The 20,503-nt window shown below is 47.8% G+C and overlaps 2 protein-coding genes across 3 annotated transcripts in view; one reads left to right on the plus strand and one right to left on the minus strand.

Annotated features, from left to right (window-relative positions):
• ZCCHC14 (zinc finger CCHC-type containing 14) overlaps positions 1-6,627 on the plus strand; it is a 50,388-nt gene extending 43,761 nt beyond the window's left edge. For both annotated transcript variants that reach the window (XM_065661382.1, XM_065661383.1), the window contains exons 9-13: positions 943-1,034; positions 1,964-2,091; positions 2,701-2,841; positions 2,927-4,402; positions 5,615-6,627. In XM_065661382.1, the coding sequence (XP_065517454.1) occupies positions 943-1,034; positions 1,964-2,091; positions 2,701-2,841; positions 2,927-4,402; positions 5,615-5,670 (1,893 nt within the window). In that variant the 3' untranslated portion in view covers positions 5,671-6,627. The remainder of the gene's footprint in view (positions 1-942; positions 1,035-1,963; positions 2,092-2,700; positions 2,842-2,926; positions 4,403-5,614) is intronic.
• A 3,809-nt stretch (positions 6,628-10,436) lies between these two features.
• Positions 10,437-19,839, minus strand: MAP1LC3B (microtubule associated protein 1 light chain 3 beta). Its single transcript, XM_065661384.1, has 4 exons — positions 19,675-19,839; positions 16,834-16,889; positions 14,281-14,387; positions 10,437-12,232 (listed from the first exon to the last, which is right to left on the minus strand). The coding sequence occupies exons 1-4, from the start codon at positions 19,712-19,714 to the stop codon at positions 12,058-12,060; spliced, it is 378 nt and encodes a 125-aa protein (XP_065517456.1). The 5' UTR covers positions 19,715-19,839; the 3' UTR covers positions 10,437-12,057.
• Between the last annotated feature and the right edge of the window lie 664 nt (positions 19,840-20,503).

The following is a 20,503-nucleotide window of genomic DNA, read 5'->3' on the forward strand; positions in this document are numbered from 1 at the left end:
CGAACATCAGTGTGCGTGTACCTGTAAGTGAATGTGAGGTTTTTGTTTTCTGCTGGAATTCTTGTGGGAAAGGAATCACTTGTATATTTGCACAACAAGAGTCACAAATGACACTTTTGTGTTGCTGGGTTTTATCTAAATGGAATACGTTTGCAGCATTTACCCAGCTCCCATCCGTTAAGATTCATGTAATCTTTCTGGTTTTTAGCCTTGAACGCCCTCCAGTGGAGCAAGTGCTTAGGTCCAGGTGTAGATTGGAGTGGCTTTATGCTGGTTGCAGAATGTTGGATGGATTTAATTCTAATCTGTTACCAGAGTCTTCTGATTTGATTTTCGTCATTATGTGAGGGAAATATATAGTGTTCTGTTCTCTAATAAAGTAGCAAGACCATGCATATTCTAGTGTATTTTAAATAAGCATGTGTTGTTGTGCATACTTTGCTGGCTTTGATTTTCGTTACATTATAAATGTATATATTACAATTTCATATTCTACGTCTATATTTTATGATAAGATTTAATTTTTGAGTATATTTTCTAATTAAACTGATTAGATGACTGCATATTGATTTCTGTGTTAGACGACACAACTAGGAAGACTAGAGTGGGTTTTTTTTTTTCAGAGAATCAGATCCTTAAACCCATTTATAGCACAAAATTCTATTTTAATATGTACACAAATTACTCCATCTTTATTGTGGGTGGTTAATATAAGCACACACCTAATTAAATTTCATCTACAGATGTTCTTTCTTTTGCGCTGTTTTCCCACAGTTTCTGCCTACATTGATTCTATAACCAAAAACCAGAGCAGAGAGTTTCTTTGAATTAAAGTGTTAAAAAATAGCTTTAAAGTTGCCTTCCAGAGTTGATCTCGATTAAACATGCAAATAAGAACATTCCAGGCTGTAAAACTAAGCATGCATTGTTTTTCTTTACAAGTTTCTGAGTCTTACTGAGGAAGATCTGAATAAGTTTGAATCCCTCACCATGGGAGCAAAGAAGAAGCTCAAGACCCAGCTAGAGTTGGAGAAGTAAGTGCGTGTGTGTGGGGAAACTGTCTTTTTAAGGCCATATTTAACGCAAGTTTTATGATGGCCTTTGCTTTCTAGAGCATATACCTACCAGGATTCCCAGCTGTCAATATGGGTAATGCGTATCTCCCTTCCTCTGAAGATGTGTTGCTTACTGTGAAAAGCTCTTACCAGATAACATCTATTACTTACTGGTTCACTGTCACCTGTTCATGGTTGTGGTAGGCATAACCGAATGGAAAGAGTTTGTGAACTCTGTTTTAAAAGGATACAACAACCCAGTCACATAATAAATATCTGTTGTCACCTCCTCTCATGAAGGTCGCACCTTCATGATCTTAATATTGCCAGACATAATACTTCCAGTGCTCTGTGCAGTATTAATAGCCCTTTGGGGAAACTGATGTAACAGACTGTCCTATTTTTTTGCATCTCCTCTTAGAGGGAAATGTTTATTCTGAAGCTTCTGCAGTTACTTTAAAAGTAATTAAAAATCCAAATCCATGCCCATTTATCAAAGCTCCTTGACAGCACTTTTCATCAGTCTTAGTTTTTTCCAGATTATGTTTACAAAATGAAAACTTGGAGCTGCATTTGTCTTCTCTTTGGTTTTGGTGTGCATGGCTATGCTTGGGATGTGCTTACATCATGTGTGGTAGGATTTAGTCACTGTTGGGTGGTACTTTACCCTGTACAAATAAGAGCATTAGTTTTGTAACCAGACAGTGCACAGTCCAAATGTAACTGCTGGCAGGATGCTATGGTCACAATTGATGTGATTTCCAAATGTTTCCAGTTGACATTAGCATAGCATTTAGTGGATTGTGCAGTGGGCTCTCTCTGCTTCGGTTTCATTCAGAAATTGATTTATCTGTTGTTGTGTGTTAGCCATTTTCTGTTTCCTCATATGTTTCTCCATCACCCCGTAGAGAAAAGTCGGAGAAACGGTGCCTAAACTCCTCAACACCTTCTTCAGTTACCAGCAGCGGTGTGGCAAGGGTTCCCCCTACTACACATGTAGGGCCAATCCAGAGTATTCGTGGCAACCATGCTGCAGGTAAGAAAGAAGAGCAAAGGACACTGCTCTGCTCTGGAGGCTGAATGTGACCTTGCACAATAGCAAGCTCATTCTTAACAGTGCTTTTTCACCAACCTGTCAGAAGCTTTATCTTCCAAAATGTTGTTGGCTTAATGGGGAGCAATCAAAAAGTCTGATTCCTTATTGTGAGGGTGCTGAGGCGCTGGCACAGGGTGCCCAGAGAAGCTGTGGCTGCCCCATCCCTGGCAGTGCTCAAGGCCAGGTTGGACACAGGGGCTTGGAGCAAGCTGCTCCAGTGGAAGGGGTCCCTGCCCGTGGCAGGGGTTGGAGCTGGAGGAGCTTTAAGGACCCTTCCAACACAAACCAGGCTGGGATTCTGATTCCTGTGTATGTGTAGTGCAATAAAAAGTGGTTTCCTCCTTGTGGGTTCCATGTGAATGGCTGGCTGCACTGGTCAGCAATTGTTATAGCTCCAGACTCCTGCTCCTTAGCCGATGTATGTCTGTAAACCTTGAGCACCACTGTATGTTAGATGGTGTCATGAAACAGGTGTAATTAAGTCCTGCCAAGTAGGTGTCACCATTCATGTCTGCACTGCCTTATGGCTTGTACACCCTTTATCTGCAGAGCTGCGAGTGGATGTGGATCAGCCAGCTCACCCACTGCCCCGTGAGGGCAGCTCATCCGAGTATTCCAGCTCTTCTTCCAGCCCCATGGGGATCCAGACAAGGGAAGAGAGCTCGGACAGCGCTGAGGAGAACGACAGACGTAAGCAGAACCAAGCAGAGAGGGTGCTGTGTTGCCCAGCTTTGTCTAGTGAAGCTGTTGTACTTACAGATGTTTTTGTCCCTAGGTTTGGAGATTCACTTAGATGGCTCTGAAAAGGAGAAGCCAGTGATGTTACTGAATCATTTCACTTCGAGCTCTGCCAGACCCACGGCTCAAGTCTTGCCAGTGCAAAACGACGCAGGCTCCAATCCGTCCAGCCACCATGCTCTGCCCATGCAAATGATGTCAGCGGCCTCTACTCACATCACCCCCATTCGGATGCTAAACTCCGTGCATAAATCAGAGCGTGGCAATGCAGACATGAAGCTCCTTTCATCGTCTATGCATTCTCTTTTATCTTTAGAAGAGAGAAGTAAAGTTTCTCCTGGATCTAGGGGCAGCATTAAAATGGAAAAGAGCTTTGGAAATACAGTGGTGGATGTAATGTCTGCATCTTCTCCCCACCAGCCCTTGCAAGTGCTGTCAGGGGCTGCTGAGAACAGCTCACCCACTTCTACTATTAACTTTGGTCCTCGAACCAAAGTTGTACATGCTTCAACTCTGGACAGAGTGATAAAAACAGCTCAGCAGCCAGGATTAATAGTAGAAACGAGTACTGCTGCCACTGTAACATCCAGTACAGTCTTCCACGTGGCTCGTCCACCCATCAAACTCCTGGTGTCTTCGTCTCTTCCGACCGATTCTGCCATTGCCGGACAGACTTCCTGCTCCAGTAATATGCAAATAACGGTGTCCCCTGCAATAATAAATCCCCGGACTGCTCTGTACACAGCCAACACCAAAGTTGCCTTTTCTGCAATGAGCAGCGTGCCAGTGGCGCCAATGCAAGGCAGCTTCTGTGCAAACAGCAATGCAGCCTCCTCCAGCAGCCACCCATCCACATCCTACGCGACCATGGCCAACCTGCCCAGCTGCCCCGCACCCAGCTCCAGCCCCACGCTCTCCTCTGTTGCCGACAACAACTTCTACAGCAGCAGCAGCAACAGCAGTAGTAGCAGCAGCAGCAGCAGCAGCAGCGGATCCGCAGGGAGCATCCCGGTACCAAACCAGAACCACCACCACCATCACCACCAGCAGCAGCAGCCGCAGCCACCCGGGTGCATGGTGTGCAGCTCCTGCGGGTGCAGTGGGAACTGCGGCACCGGCGGTATGACCGTCAGCTACGCCAACTATTTCCAGCACCCATTTTCAGGCCCGTCAATGTTTACTTTTCCGTTTCTGCCCTTCAACCCTTTGTGTAGTAACGGCTACATCAACACGCAGCAGTACAACAGCAGCACGACCTTCCCTGTGGTCCACACCGCTTACAACAGCGGCATAGCACCAGACTCCGTGATGACCGGGCAGTCGACGTTTGCGGTACCACCAATGCAGAACTTTATGGCAGGGACAGCAGGGGTGTACCAGGCACAGGGAATGATGGGAAACAGCAATGGTTCAAGTCACAAAAAAAACGGGAATCTCTCCTGTTACAACTGTGGGGCCAGTGGTCACAGAGCTCAGGACTGCAAACAGCCTCCGATGGATTTCAATCGACAAGGTAAAAGCAGGAGGAGGGACTGATGCAGGATGCAGCTTACACACGGAGCGCTGTGCTTAGCCAAGGGGAATGGCTGCATGCTGTGAGGGCTGGAGGGAGGCTGATGGCAGTGCCCTGTCTTTAACTTCTGACTTGCATAAAGAGATCTTGTTCTTGGAAGCTGGTGGGGTTTTAGCTGTATTTGCAAGTTCTCCTGTGCAGACCCAGTGCAGGGACATAGGGCCCAAGGAAAGCCCTGGGTCTGCTGCTTTACTCCGTGTCATCCAGGTCATCTTTGGTTCTAATGGGCAAGTTCCCCTGGATGTTTACAAGCTGAACAGCTCTGTTCCCCCTTTCCCTTCCTGAAATAGTAACCCAAATGGAGAGTTACTGATGCTCCTGAAGGTCCCATGTTTGCTGCTATAATTATTTTGTAGGGCATGTTGCTTACACAGTTACAGACCAGGCTTCCCCAGGAGAGAGCTGAAATCCTTAATTCCAGGTGGGAAACAACTAAGAACGTTCGGTTTACTGAGAGCACTTTCTAATCCCTTTTTTCTCTTACATCTGGATTGACACACTGTGTTGGGATAATTTGCATACGGTGTAGGCTTCAAAAATGAAAGGTGAACTTTTGACTGGAGGGAACCGCACTGAGGGGTTCATTTTACACTGTGTTGTCTGTAGTGGGTGTCTGTATTTGGTTTTATATGGTGCAGACAAGTATTTGAACACCATGTATTAATAAATGACTTGGTTTTGAGGCAGCACTTGACAGCACTGCTAAAACATGCATAATTAGTGCTGTTTCTGTGGATAACATATTGATTGTGGCCAGTGGGGAAGAAGCAGCACTGTCTCATCAGTCCTAATTCAGAAAACTTCAGAAACACAGCCCAATGTCTTTCTAAGATGAATTTCATTTCATTAATTAATTTTCCATTCAAATTACCCCAAATGACTTTTTGCCAGCCCTAAAAGTGCATCTAAACCAGTGACTTGACTTTGACTGCGTAAAACCAAGCTTGGATGTTCAGCTCCACCAGCTGCAGACACGTTTGTCAGCCTCTCCTGCAGGTTCAGCACCGTGCTGCAAGCTGGCATTGTGCTGTAATTACACACGTAATATTGTGTTATGTGCCCAATAAGAAGCAGTTTGGTTTAGGAAGTGCCGGGATGTAATGGACATAAGGGAGTTGATGTTGTTTAATTCTTCTGTTTCCTCTCCCCCAGGTACATTTAGGCTGAAGTACGCCCCTCCCTCTGAAAGTCTTGACTCCACAGACTGATATTTTATCATCTGGCAAGAAAATACTGTAAGCCATGGAGATACAAGGAGATTGAACTACCAAACTGAGACGTCCAGTTGCTGTTAAGCTTAATGTATTTTTTAATCCAAAGGTGCTTTACTTTATTAGACTAGGTAGAAAATCTAGCTTAGGGGTGCATCGAACCCATTTTTGATTGCCAAATTCAAGCTTGGATCTTGTTGCTGGAACTTCTGACTCCGTGTCACGGGATCGATGGATGGTGGAGCTGGCCTGATGCGAGTACAACATCCAAGGTACTTTCTTTTTACTGGAGCCACGTTGCCATACGTGGACTTCCAAAGGGGGAAGCATCGAGCTCCAGGGCAGCTTCATTCTGAGGTGGAAGCTGGAGGTGGGAGCAGCCGTTCGGAAGGACTTTGGCACCCCTGGGTTGGGTAAAATGTCTACTTTTTTTCAAAAGTGATCAGGCACTAATCTCTGGGATTATTGAGGATTGCACTACAGAAGAATGTAAAACCCTTCGAGCTTTCTGCACTTCCAGCAGTGTCACTGAGACCAGTGCAAGAGGCAAAGAAGTTCCAGCTGTTAACAGCTGGCACCAGCAGGCGATACGTGACTTAACCACACAATAAAAGTCTGAAGTAAGTGTCTCCTTTTTCCCTACCAAAAGAACACAAACACGGCGGTTTCGGTTCCTTCTGGAAACAAACTTGTGCTTCACTGTCTCACTTATTGCTAGATAGTGCTGGGTTCCCAGCGGTGGAATAGACTTTAGTTTCAAGGGTCCAAGTCCCAGAGACTCCAGAGTCATAAAGGCTTCAAGGATATATTCCTGTAATACACAAAACCTTTACGTCCTGTTACTGTATATAGGTCTCTTTCACAGAAACCTTATTATTCTGCTTTTGTAAATGAGTTTTAAACCATCCTAGAAGAAAAATGCAAAAAAAAAAAAAAAAAAAAAAAAAAAAAGAACTCTGTCAGCAGAGTTTGTAAGCTTTTGCTTTACTTCATATAAAAAAATACCCCTTTGACTCCTACCCAGAGGCTTTTGCTACGGGATTCAGAAGTGGTAGAAGCCAAACATGTAAAAGGTAGTGAACTTCATTATTATCAAGACTCTGACGGGTTTCTCGTCAGCCTCCTTCGTTGCAATAGATTGTAGATGACTAGCTTTGGTATTAACTACTTAGCGTACATCATTTGTGGGTGACAGATCTAAATTAGGACTTGAGAGGAAGCCAAACAAATCCTGAACTGCTAATTTGAAAGTTTGGTCCTGCCTGCTTGAAAGAAGATACTGATCCTCATGGCTCACGAGGGAATCTGACAGCATTAGGTGGGTCTTCTGTATCGTAGAGATATTTCCTTACTGTAATTGGGAAGACATCTTGAAAGTCGAAAGCCTTGTTTACACTTGGAGGTATTTCTTACACCAACTTAAACCACACCAGGATGTGGTACGTGTAGTGGTGCAGCCAGTTTCACTTGGAAGCGAGGGAAGTTGTATTGGAGGTGGAATGTCCATGGGAGGGGGTGATGCACGAGCTTGACAGCTGAGACCTTTCTGGACCATAGCAAAGAAACATCCTTCAGCCCTGTGTGCTCAAGGGGCAGTCGTCAGCCTCGGGAGAGCAGGATTAAGGAGCATTGCCAGAGAGGCACAGCAGCATGAGATGGCCCGGAACCAGGCTCGGTCCAGGTGGGGATGTGTGGCTCGTAGTGGATGTGGCTTCATGGAAACCCAAATCTAAAATTGCATAATGTTTGGTTTTAAAGCAAAATGGATGAATTTTTACTTCCTATGCAATGAAGCAGAAAGATTTGTGCATCCTCATCCCAGCTCACACGTCCCGTGGTACTGCACGCGCTGCGGAGATGCTTCCATCTCTCTGCCCGCGCTGGAGGAGGTTCCCTGAGTTCTAACCACCAACCTTCAGACCTACAACACTAAAGTGATGAAAACTGACAATGCAATTTACTTTGCCTTAATGAGCTTGAAACAATGGGAGGAACAATCTGTCGTACTGTGTTACGCTGAGGAAACGCGCAGTTTTCAGTGGTGATGTTTACTCTTTACAGCTTTGGGGGGTCTCTCCAGTGGCCTGGAACATGTGCTGAAAGCCAAACCTTTATTTTGTTTTAGTGGGGTTTTTTCCACTTTTTTTTTTTTTTTAACAATACTTTCAAACTGAATTGTATTGAAGAAAACTGTTATTTCAACACACATGCAAGTGTTACAAACGCTCTCAGAATAGCAAAAATCAACAGCAAAAAAGTAAGGAATACTAATTTCTGTACCACTTCTGTTTTTGTGTAATGCCCTGGGCTGGGCACAGCATCTCGTCTGATATTCATCAGTGTCGAAACAGTCACAAAAGGACTGTCAAACAACCTGTGTCCAGCAAACTTTCATTCCTTTCTTCAGAGCTGTCTTTGGGATCGTTTCCTTTGTGTGAAGTTAAGGCTGATGTTTCTTAAGGGGCTTACATGTACTTTTAGGTAACAGTTTTAAGTGGCAAAGTCTGGTTTTAGGGTAAGTTCAACTTCGGATGTCTCAAGTACCTTAAAGCAGTGCAAGTGTTTGATGAGCTAACAGCGATTCCCAAGCTTTCCCTACACCCAGCGAGCTGTGGCTCCGGCTCTGTGAGCAAACGCTGTTCAAAGTACCACAAACCACCAAAGTTGGTAAGTCTGAACAGAGCACTTTAGTTCTGTCAAATAATCCTTGCATCTGTTTTTAAAAGGCACAAATCCATCTTTTCACCCCCCAAAAAGCAAGGCAGCTTGTTTTAGAATTGTAGTTCTGGCTTCACTGGCTGAAAGAACCAGTTCTTAAAACCTATTTTTATACATTGAGAGATGGGGATTTCAAAGAAAGCTATTTATTCCTGTCTGTGTCCTAGAAGGATCAAAAGAATTAGTTCTCAAAATGGATTTCACTGTGGAATAGAAGTGATTTTTAAACGCAAAGGAGAAAGGGAATCCCAAGTCCTTCCCTGCAGGGGCACGGAGAAGTTAGCGCCGAGGCTTCCCTCGGGAGGAGCAAGCGATGTGCGGTGCTGTCTCAGAAGCGTTTTCCATTTGGAAGTGTTGGCAATGGGAATACTGGAAATGGGATGGAATTCCCAGCAAGCTTCTCGTCACGCTGGCAGCCTGCAAGTGAAGTGTTAATAAATAGGCCAGGCTCGACGCCCAGCAGCAGGAGGGTGAAGAGGGAAGCCTCACTGCATCAAGCGGGGTATGGATCAGAGCGCTCCACGAGGCTTCTCCTTCGGAGCACGCTGCACTCCCCTTTTTGTGGAACCTTTTCATGCCACGGTCCGTAAATCCTGGCAAATTAAGTCCCGGGCTTCCAAAAGTAACAGGTTAACTAACACCGGGCCTTTGCCATTACCCAGATTCCATCCCGTGCTATTCCTGGCTGGAGAGCTGCAGGGCGAGGGTACTCGGAAATGAAACGCGGCCTGGTTCCTCCCCAGAATAAACCTGACATCAGCTGAACCCCCAGCACGTGGGTTCGCTGCCTGGTTGGTTATCGGAGGACACAGAGCTCAGAGCTGTGTGTTCAGGATAGTCTGGAATGCTGTTAAATGAGAGGGATGTGAGCAGAGCTAGAGAGAAATCCGTGCGACTGAGTGCTTCCAGAGGCCAGGAAACGCGTTGGGTGGGAGAGGCTGCAGCCTGACGACACCTCCGGTACCGAACCCTTGGAACTGCCCCTTTGCTCCCTTCCAGTTTTCCTCACATAAGGAAGAACCGTGTTGGTACTGAAGCAGAAAGCAAATCCTGTGTGTTTTCAAGTGCAGTTTAATAGCTTCTCTTGGACATAACTTTCCACTAGGAATGAAGGAAACTCCTGCTCCATTTGAGCCATTTCTTTTACTTCGGTCAATTCTAGTATTACAAATTGTGCATGTAACTTTATAAATATTTTAAATAGTTTTGTAAATATTTAATATTCAGCTAATTTGATTTTGAATTGTAAATGTCAAGTATTCTGGTATTGGGATTTTTATGTTTTATTATACTTTGTTAAAAGTAAAATTGTACATTTTTAGAATGTTTTTATCTGAGTAAATTTAATGTATGGAAAATAAAGAATTAAAAAGAATCCCTTTGTATTTCTCTTAAAGGGGCTTCATCTGTGTGGGGACTTCTGCCTGCCACTTACCAGGGGGCTTTAATTCCTTTAATTGCTGCTGCTGTCTCTCCACCTACAGACATCCGTCTGTAAGCACAAATCCATCATGGTGCTTGCAACCACTTGGATCCTGGCTGAGCCAAGGAAAAATGCTCTGCAAGGGTTTGGTACCAAGAGTGGCCCAACTCCAGTGCCTGTCCAAGGCAGGGTTGTGGGCAGGATGAGCAGGGAGGCTCTGCCTCCTGTTCAAAGGGAAGGCAGCAGCCGAGCCTCCAAGCGCTGCTTGGCCCTCGTGCACTGACTGCAGAGCAAGGCACAGGCTGGGGTGAGCAGGAGGAATCATCACTCTGCTGTGTCCTTAAAGCTTCCATGGCCGGTGCCTGGGCCCATTCCCAAGGAGCAGGGTCCTGGTTGTGAAAGCACCGGGAATTGGAAGCTGAGGGAGAGGCTGGTCAAGCAGGAACAGCAAAATGGGGATATGGGAAGCCATGGGTGTGCAGGAACACCCTGGGCCATACCTGGCTATGGAGCAGAACGGTTTTACCTGGGGTTCCTCCCCGAGCTGTGCCCAGTGATCAGCACCAGCAGGTCCTGTGCCTAAGCAAGCTGTCCAGAAATAACCACACGAGCCATAGGGAAATTGGGATGTAATCCATCCGTATCAGCACTGTATTAAGTTTAAAAAAGCAACATTTGTACAGGAGTATCAGTCAATCACGTTGTAATTACAAGTATGGTTGTCAGTTATGAGTTAAACAATTCCTTACACGAACAAAACTAAACGTAGAAGAAGCTGCATTTAGAAGTTTACATTGGAGTACAAACACAAAAACCAATAAAAAAATCCCAAGTCAGCCTTGTGAAGGAGATGCATGCAGAGAGGTGTAGGTAGTAAAAAGTGTACACCTTGCTGAGCTAGAGTGCCGAGGCGCAGTAGTATTGCTTGGTTTTCCCCGTTATAGTAGTTAGCTTCCAGTAACAGATGCAGTTAGTTTACAGACACATAATATACACGAGTAATCTCATCCTGCTATGCTTCACTTGACAACAACTCTAGAGGAGAAACACCAGTCCCCTATAACACCCTTCCTCTGCAAAGGCTGTCTCAGGTCAGGCCTAACGCCAGCATCGTCCCAACCCCATACAAGTGGCAGGAAACATCAGTGATGGCAAAAATGATTTGTTCATCGACTGGGCAGCAGCTCGTGGGCCTGAGCCGCTTCCAAAAGCCATTCTCCCTGACCCAAACAAGTGCCAGACCGGTTGGGCAGCGCGGGCTGGTAATTCCAGTGGCAGGTACAACAGGAGGGGGTACAACAAAGTATGGAGGGCCCTGCCAAGCCAATGGGAAGAGCAAGGACAGGCACTGCTTGTGTCTTAGCAGGCACTGGCCTGCTCTATCACTGGCCACATGCATCCCCAGTGCTGCCAGTGGGTCCCTCCACTACCTCCTCCTCTCAAGGGAACAGCAAAACTCCAGGTTAGGGAGGGGGGAAATCTTTTGGAAGCAAGCTCATGTGAAAACGGTGTTTCACTGAACACAGGGACTGGAAATTCTTTACAGACTGGAGTTTGTTTCAGTGTTACCTGTCCTGGTGTGGACTTTACAGTTAAACACTTCCTAAAACTACAATAAAGCTGTGGTGTTTGGTATGAGTATTTCAGATACTGGCACCGTTCCTACACTTGCAGTGCCACAAAAAAACAAGAGATAAAAAGAGCCGGACTCCCCCCAGCTCACCCCAAGCGCTCGCCTTAACTCGCTGCAGCACTGACACGAGTCTGATCGAGCCATTCCGCTTTGGAACATTAAAACAGTTTTGCTCTCATGAGAAGCCCTCCCATTATTTAAAAATAAAAAACAAAGTTTTAAGGAATAAAAGGGAGATTTTTCCAAAAAACTGTCACACGAAACACTTTAGGTCCTCCCTGGTTCCTGTTCGCTTGTCAGAAGTCAATCGAGTGTCCTTTTTGTTTGCAATTTGTCACATGCACGATCGGGTTCCATTCATAAAGTCCAGAAATGCAAATGTGCCTGTGTGGAATATTACAGCAGGTTTCAAAGCCGGAGGTGCTCGTCTGTACTGTTTAATAGTTACAAACAAGGCAAGGTAAGATGAGACACCTGCTAAAGCAAGACTATGCTAAAGTACTGAGAGCATAGGTGACATCCATTTCCTTCCCTGGGGTGCGTGTGGGGAAGAGTGGGGGTGATGGCCAAGGGTAAATCAGAATCCTAGGCTAGAAGCCACTCGCGTGTCTTAGACAGAAGATTGCGCTCCGAAAGTCTCCTGAGAGGCGTACACCATGTAGAGGAACCCATCCTCGTCCTTCTCGCACTCGTACACCTCGGATATGGGTGTGGAAACGCTCACCATGCTGTGTCCGTTCACCAGGAGGAAGAACGCCTGGTTGGAGTTCAGCTGCAGGCGTCGCCTGTCGGGGGAGTGAAGGGGGAAGGAGTGTGACGGGTGACTCGGCATCTCTTTACAGCAGGCAGCAAAACAAAGTCCTTCACCACTGGCAGCAGTTTTAAGATGTCCCCACCCAAAGCAGCTCTGCCACTGGAGAAGGCTTTTGCTTCCCACCTCCAAGTTCTACTGAGGTCACCTACTCAGTGCTGTCAGAGCCACTGGCAGGAGCCCTTCTTCCTCTGGAAAAGCTCCTCTCGACAAGGGTGTTAAACTGAAGGGAAAAGGAGAAGCCAAGGTGATCCCTGTACAAGCAGGGAACACGCAAAGCCTGTGGGCCCTTTGGCTCGCACCTTAGCTCAGCAGCATCTCACTGGAAATACAAACCCAAGCTGACCTTGAGAGATCCGGCAGGGAGGCCGGGCAGAGCTTCCATGTGAAGGCCCTGGGTCTGTTAAAGTCACTTTGTCACCAGCTCTGTAACAGCCTGTGTTTAACCTTCGGAGCACCTTGCACCCTCATCTCCTCCTGCCCAGGAGAAGCATCATAGGGAGGGCAGAGAGCAACAGACTGCACGGCACAGTAAACATCTTAAGTTCAGCATTCCTCTTGGATCATTCATTCCACTTTGGGGGGGGACAGGTGTTTCTGCTAAGCTGCCTACTGGAAAGCAGGTTTGCAGAGAGGAGCTCTCTCCCTACCTCAAAGTAAGCAAGAGGAGGTCAGACAAGTGCCCCTGCACATGGCAGGGGGTTGGAACTGGATGATCTTAAGGTCCTTTCCAACCCTAACTACCCTATGATTCTATGTAGAGGTGCAACCAAACAAAGGAGGAAACAACACATGAAAAGAGCTTCCTGCCACTTCTGCTCCCTGCTGAGGGGCAGCAGCAGCTGGGAACAAGGCTTTATTTAGCCTCCCTGAAGAGGAACCCTTCCAAACCTTCAGGGACAGCAGGCTGGGAGAAGGCAGCAGCTACCTGAGGGCTGGGAAGGACAGGCTTTGCTATTAAACAAGAAGGGCTAGCAGAGGATCAAGTCCAGCTGGTACCAAGTTATCTATTAACAATAAAGCCAAAGCAAAAAAGGTGGGAAAATTCCATCGATTGCTGTTGATCTTTTTGCCCAAGGTCTTTAATGTTCCGTGAGAAATTCTGTCAGACTTAAGCAACCTGGATCATGCTTCTTCCAAAACCCTATCTCACTTTCTTACTCATGTAAGAGCTGGGATTTGTTCACTACAGGCAGTTTCTGTACAAGCCCTGAAGGCAGGGGATTGTTTGGACAACCTGGACAACTCCCAGTTTTTGTAGCCTGTGGCCTCCATGAACCAGCTCCCGGCTACACCGTGACCAATGAAAAAGCAGCTCTGGCTTGCTGCTGACTTCCAAGTTTACCACTTGAGAACTCAGCTTTCCCTTTAAGCCAGGAGACATGCACTTCTAGCAGGACTTCTGACCACAGTTTCAGACCACACAACTTCCACTCCATGCCTATCTCCTCTTTGACTTCTGCAAAGCTCAAGCACGCCGAGCGGAGCAGCCTTCAAGCCACGGTCTGCAAACAGCTCGGACAAAAAGACACTGATACTATCATTGAGGGAAACCTCATTTCAGGATCAAAGGGAGCCAACATCAACCCTGAGCAGTAGCTCAGAGCTCTGGATGGGAGCCCACACTCCCCTCCAGTGGGTGGGAAGAGGGAAGCACTCCAGAGAGGGACTCCCAGCAGGAACACTGGGAAGGAAGGCAGCCTAAAATAGCCAAGCAGGAAGCACTGAAGCCCTAGGCCAGAGGCACCCATGTCAGGCAGGTATTCATGGACCCACACTCTCTCCTACATCTCTGGGAGCCAGTTATGTCTCTTGAAAGCAGACTAACAGCAATTTTCAGAGGTTTGGATTTTTCCCCAGCAAAGCCAAAGGAAAAACACCAGTTTGTCCCAGTGATGATACTGAGGGCTCAGGAGATGAATCTTCTATGTATTGTTCCCAAATGCATACATCAGGTGGGGAATTAACAAATAAACATAATCTTAGGCTGATTCATCTTACACTGAAACCAAAGCGTATTACCTGATAATTTTGATTAGCTCGCTCATGTTAACATGATCTGGCACCAGGAACTTGGTCTTATCCAAAACTGGAAGCTGCTTCTCTCCCTTGTATCTTTCAATGATCACCTAAGGAGAAACACAACAAAGAAAGGAGCTGAAGATGTGAAAGGCAGAAGCGGTGCCTGGTGCCTTCATCTCCCCCCTGCATTCTAAACAGAGCAAAGTACGAGCATTTATGCTAAACTCCATTTCCCCTCATTTGTGAATCCAGCCTCTCACATCTGAAAAGCAACAATTACAAGTATCTTCATGTGCTCCTCTTGTTCTGTTCACAAGAGTCACTGCACAAAGAGGGAACAAACAGGATTTTAACAGCACATATCACAGCTTCAGAGCAGTTTCAGAACAGCTCATTTGCTGGAATCGTTTAATCTAGCACTGAATTACCCAGCAACAAGGAAACCCAATAAAAGATAAAGCACACTTCACTGTAACACATTACAGTGGCTGACTAGGGACTTTGGCTGCTATAGAAGCCTGCGAATCCAAGCAGTTTTCACTAGAATTTCTCCAGTTTAAGACCTTCTTTTTCTAAGAACTACACCTCCAGATTAGTATGTGATTCCATTCACCTCCCATGGTAAGTCTAACAGATGAGAGAAAGCTACCTTTGAAGGCTATAAAGCCTCAAAGGAGAGAACTTTCTCCCCCGTAGTCTCAAGACAGCACACTCAGGAACCACTAATTCTGTCAAGATCGCTAGGTAGTAACTACTGAATTCACAAGGAAGCTGCAGATTTGCCAATTTAAGCAGCACCCTGCCCAGCAACTGTACATAGTTCCTGCATTTAAGAAATGATCTCAGAATTCGTGCACTCCTGTTTCCACAGCCATTTGGGGTTTGTTGTTTTTAAAGCAACGGTAGCAATGTGATACCATCCGCTTGGATCATTTCCATGCTCACGAGGCCTGGCTGTGTGGATATTCAGAATCTGCTCAGGTGAAGAGATAGCAAGCCAATTTAATTATTTCAGACAACGGCTTCCTTACAGCAGTATAAACAAATGCTGGGTCATTCTGGGAAAAAAATACACCACTGTTTTTAAAAAGGCAGATCATGATAGTATTTCCAATGGCAAAATAAAGGATGTTTATAGCATGGGAGGATTTACCAGCTAGTGTGACACTGACATCTTATCTCATGCAGAACTGCTAATGATAATAATGAGGCAATGATCCAAGTTAGGACACAGACAAGCAACCCCAGCAAGCCTCCAGAGATCCCAGCAGGCCTCTGCCATCACTGTGAGTCTGCATCACTGCATCTTCACCGAGTTCGTTAGGTCGCTCTGAATTTTTGCTAGTAGTACGTCCATGGCTGACTTAAAATGAGAGCTTTGCTATAAATCAGTGTCTTTCCATCTGTGGTCACAGAGCTTGGGGACTACAGTGAAGTGATCTGTGAAAGGTGGGTGAAAAAGTAATCCTCTGTCAGGAAGGATTTGTTAGGAAAGGGCCTTTGGAAAACTCTGCATTCCAGAAAAGTCAAAAAATCTGTGCTGTAAAATAGAGCTTGTTCCTATGCCCAACAACACAGTAAAACAGCAGCAGCAGCTTCAAGATGAAACAGCTTTAAAGCTGAGCAGAAGCTGAAAATTTTTGGTTTCTACTTGACATGGAGGCAACAACTGCTTTGTGAATGAACGTGTTCTGAAGTGCAGACAGTTTGCAAGCAGCCTGTTCACAGCAGAATTTTCATTCACAGGGATCATCAGCTCTCACCACTAAGTACCAAAGGCTGATGCATCCAATAGAGTTCTCTCTTCCACCAACCAAGACCTAAGACCTTCCCTGTTCCAGCCCTAAGCATTTATTGCCTACCACGGTGACAGCCATCACACAAAGCCCAGCAGCTGCAAAGAACTCATCAGCAATAGAACACAATCCATGCCTTTTGCTTCCTAGGATGCTTTACTTTGCATTTGTAACCTCTCTGGTGCCAAAAATGAAAGAAAACAAAAATTCAGGCAACATTTGGAGCTGACCAGCTAAAGAAGAGTAAGAAGGTGAGGCCTGATCTTCTCTTTAAGGCAAGGTGGAAGGGTCTGACAGCCAGGACACATTTCTGGACCCTCAAGACAAGCCCATTTCCCAAAGACAAGCATTTCTGCCCCTCTCAGTACAGACTGGTGATGAAAGGCGGATCTGTCTCTCCATTACTGTGTCTTCTCCTTGGCTAGCCCCTGCAGACTCTTCTTTTGGAGAAGAAAAACACTGAACAGAGCTGAACACTCAGAAGAATCTCAGAGCTCAGTTGGGGTGTGGTTTTCTTTGAAGTTACAACACGAAGCAGCAATACACAGGAAACCCAACTTCCTCCAGTCCCAGCTAGCACCTTGCTCTGCCACACTGACGGCTGGCTACTTGTTTGAGAATGCTTCTGAAATCCAGGCTCAGTGACCCTGAGCAGCCAAACTTTCACCTGTTTGGACAGCTCTTTTACAGGCTTCTAACTACTAAAAGTAATATGAAATTGGAAATTGAAGTGAAAAACTAAAAGAACCAGACTTACTGGTATTTTAGTTGGATGCTGCTCTCGAATCAGTCGTACATCTTCCACTCTTTGCTCTGCAAGAGATGTAAAAAAAGTCTGGTTTACATCCACACTTAATGGCGTTATTACCTTATTTCTCCACCACTGAAGAGGGGGACTGCATGTTAACAAAAGCAAATTCAGGTAAAGCAGTTTTCAAATGGAACAGCACTGTCACAAGTAAAACCTCTCCTGTGACATACGACACTTTGCTCTTTAACCCAAGGTGACAAGTACTGCATGCATGCTACCTGCGACTCCTAGAAAGCATCGAAGCAGACAGCTTCCTCCCCACACACCCCTCATTTTCCACCCACTAAAGCAGACATTTAATCTCATAAATTTATGGCACCGAATTACACCACCCAAGTTAATGACTAAGTATTCTGTAACATTTCTGTGAGATCCCAGAAGAAGAAGTAGTCAACACTTGCATGAGAGCTGAGACCAGCCTAAGCCTGGCAGCATCAGCTTACCCTGTGCATTCTAGTATTACCAATTACAGTTTTCTGGCTTGATTATGCTGCACCCATTGTTGCAGAAGCTGTTGGTAGGTTCTTCTGTACCTAAACATTGCACTGCTCCCTGTGCCAGTTTTCAGGATAAAGTTCATCTCTCCTCAGACATAAATATTAATAGCACAGATATTATAAACCAGGCTAAAGTACACGTCCAAGGCAAAGTAAACAGGAACAGTTGCTTTCAGAGGCAGTTGCATCTGCTTATACCCTGCCTACTTTCGGATTCAGCAAACTCAATTTTAACCTCTCTGGGTGTTTTCAGCAGGTCAGGGCTTTCCAGGCCACCTCCATCTTATAAACACCTCTCAGAGAGGAGATTTAATGTTGCATCACAGCTTTAACAGACACTCAGCTAGGGAGACGTGCTTCTTCTGGAAGAGGAAGAGCTCAGATCAGCACCCGTCAGCCCAACTCATTGCTGGTATGTTAATGCACAGGACACATTACCTGTCCCGTCACTCAGTAGTAACATCACTCAGCTCTTCATTAGTCTATATTAAATCTGGGTGCATGAAACACATCCGTGTGCCTTTTTAGAGTCTGGTTAAGGAAATGCAACTCACGTGAATCACGGTTTTGAGCTGGAGTGAATCAAGCTGAACTAAGGCAGGGAGCATGCAAAGCCTTCACCTGACTGCAGGAGTGAGAACCTGAAAGCCATCCTGCTTCGCATCCCACAGCGTTAGCCACGCTCTCACAGACCAGCATTAACACTTCAAGGACAGAGCCAGAGATTACTAGGTAATTAAAATACTTTTTAAGATTAACTAGAAACATAAGATACGGCGAGTAAATGAGACCAACCGTCAACCTAGCAAGCACAGGGAGGTTTGATTAACTTTGTAACTGGAACAGGTTTGTCCACAGCAATGTTATTCAGCAGAACTCCCTGGAGTAGCAGGAACATAAACCGGACAAATCACTGAGATTATTGTATATGGTGTGTTCAAAATCAGGCTTCAGTCAGCCACAGATAAACAGTGTTCTCTGACGACATTAGTTGCAGTGGCAACTGCTTGGCTGCCATCCTAGCTGAACTTAATACCTGCAATAGAGGCTGCTGACAGGCAATGGGGTCAACAACAGTTTTGGAGGACTCCAAGAAAAGGGGCAGCTTAAAACCAGGCTTTGTTAGATTGAAATTCTCACTGCTTCTATGCAGAGAGTGGCTTACGCTCAACTGAACAGCAAAGGGTGGGCACACCAGAAAGCTCTCTTAAGCAGCTTGCCTTTAACCCAAAGGCAGAAGGAAAAGAAAATGTGGATCAATTACTTCCACCAATTCAATTTTACATATAGGATTTTATACTTCACGCAGAAATAGGTTACGCTGCCAGTTCTTGTTACCCTCAGAGCATTTCAGCCTCTCTCACTGACACACATGAACAGATACCGAGATCTTTGATTGCCCTGGTCCCATCCTAAGCACAGACAGAAGTGTTGGCACTGCTCTATCAAGGCTGTTCCTTCTAGAAAGGGACTAATCTCATTTCCCCAGCCATCATTACACAGCTCTTTTCGATGCCTTGCTAGTTTTCAATAACTAAATGGAGACAGGAGGCACACAACCCAGTACACTCGGGTAGAGAATTCCTCACCCCGCGCCAAGTACCGAACTGTAAGTGGAGCTTAATTCTTCTGTCAATAGCACAGACACGGCCGGGCACTGAGCAGACACGTCGGGAGGTGCAGGCAGGCCCAGCTCCTGGCACACAACATAAAGTGATGTCTGCTGGCTCCTAGGAATTTTGCAGTAGGTAATGGATGGTACGGAGAGGCCAACTCCTCATCCCAAGCCCCTCTCCCCAGGCAGAGCTCATCCTGGCACAGCACGGCGTCCACCGCCACACCTCGCTCACGCCTCCGGACATCCGAAACAGAGCCTCTCCCGCTTCCCCACCTTGCCGGGGAGCGGAGCCCAGCCCGGGGGCTGTTTCCATCTCAGCGCCGAGCAGGGCGGTGACTCCCCTTCCGTCCCAGCACCCGGGACACCGCGGAGCCCTCGGCGGAGCCGCACGGCGACGCCAGTGACCGGGACAGGGCGCCCGGGCCCGCTCCGGCCACTGAGCCCCGCTGTCAGCGGGAGCCAGCCCCGCTCCTGGGCTGCCCGGGCATCCCCGCGGCTCCTACAGAGACCTGCCCCGTCCCCGCTTCGCCGGTCCCTCCACCCCGCGGCCAGGACAGCGCCGCCGGCCTGCCCTGCCCTGCCAGCAGAGCGACGAGGCCCGGAGGGCGGCGGGGCGGCCTGAGGGCCCTGTCAGCGACCCAGCCGCACTGCAGCCCTTCCCGGGGGACTCACCGAAGCTGCGGCGCTGCTTGAAGCTCTTCTCCGAGGGCATGGCGGCGGCTGCTCGGCCTCAGGCCCGGCGGCGGCTCTGCACGGCAGCGGCGGACAACCCGGACTGCCGGCGCCCGCCCCCCGCCGCCACCACCGGCGACTTCGCCGTCAGCTGACAACTCGCGTCACGGCGGGGCGGGGCGGGCAGGGCCGCGGAGACATGTTTGGTGTGGCGGGAGGGGCCGGGGAGGGGCTGCGGCACGGTGCGGGGCACCGGCGGGTGGCCGCGCACCTCGGGGCGCCGCCGTGAGCCTGCTCGGCGGCACAGCCGGGGCTGCCTCGGAGAGCTCTGTCCCCTGAGGGACACAGCCATGGCCGCCTCAGCGCTGCCCCTCTGCCCCCTCAGAGACACAGCCATGGCCGCCTCAGCGCTGCCCCTCTGCCCCTCAGGGACACAGCCATGGCCGCTGCAGCGCTGCCCCTCTGCCCCCTCAGAGACACAGCCATGGCCGCCCCAAGAGCGCTGCCCCTCTGCCCCTCAGAGACACAGCCATGGCCGCCTCAGCGCTGCCCCTCTGCCCCTCAGGGACACAGCCATGGCCGCTGCAGCGCTGCCCCTCTGCCCCCTCAGGGACACAGCCATGGCCGCCTCAGCGCTGCCCCTCTGCCCCTCAGGGACACAGCCATGGCCGCTGCAGCGCTGCCCCTCTGCCCCCTCAGAGACACAGCCATGGCCGCCTCAGCGCTGCCCCTCTGCCCCTCAGGGACACAGCCATGGCCGCCTCAGCGCTGCCCCTCTGCCCCCTCAGGGACACAGCCATGGCCGCCTCAGCGCTGCCCCTCTGCCCCC

Source organism: Lathamus discolor, chromosome Z, assembly GCF_037157495.1.
Source record: "Lathamus discolor isolate bLatDis1 chromosome Z, bLatDis1.hap1, whole genome shotgun sequence".
NCBI lineage: Eukaryota > Metazoa > Chordata > Aves > Psittaciformes > Psittacidae > Lathamus > Lathamus discolor.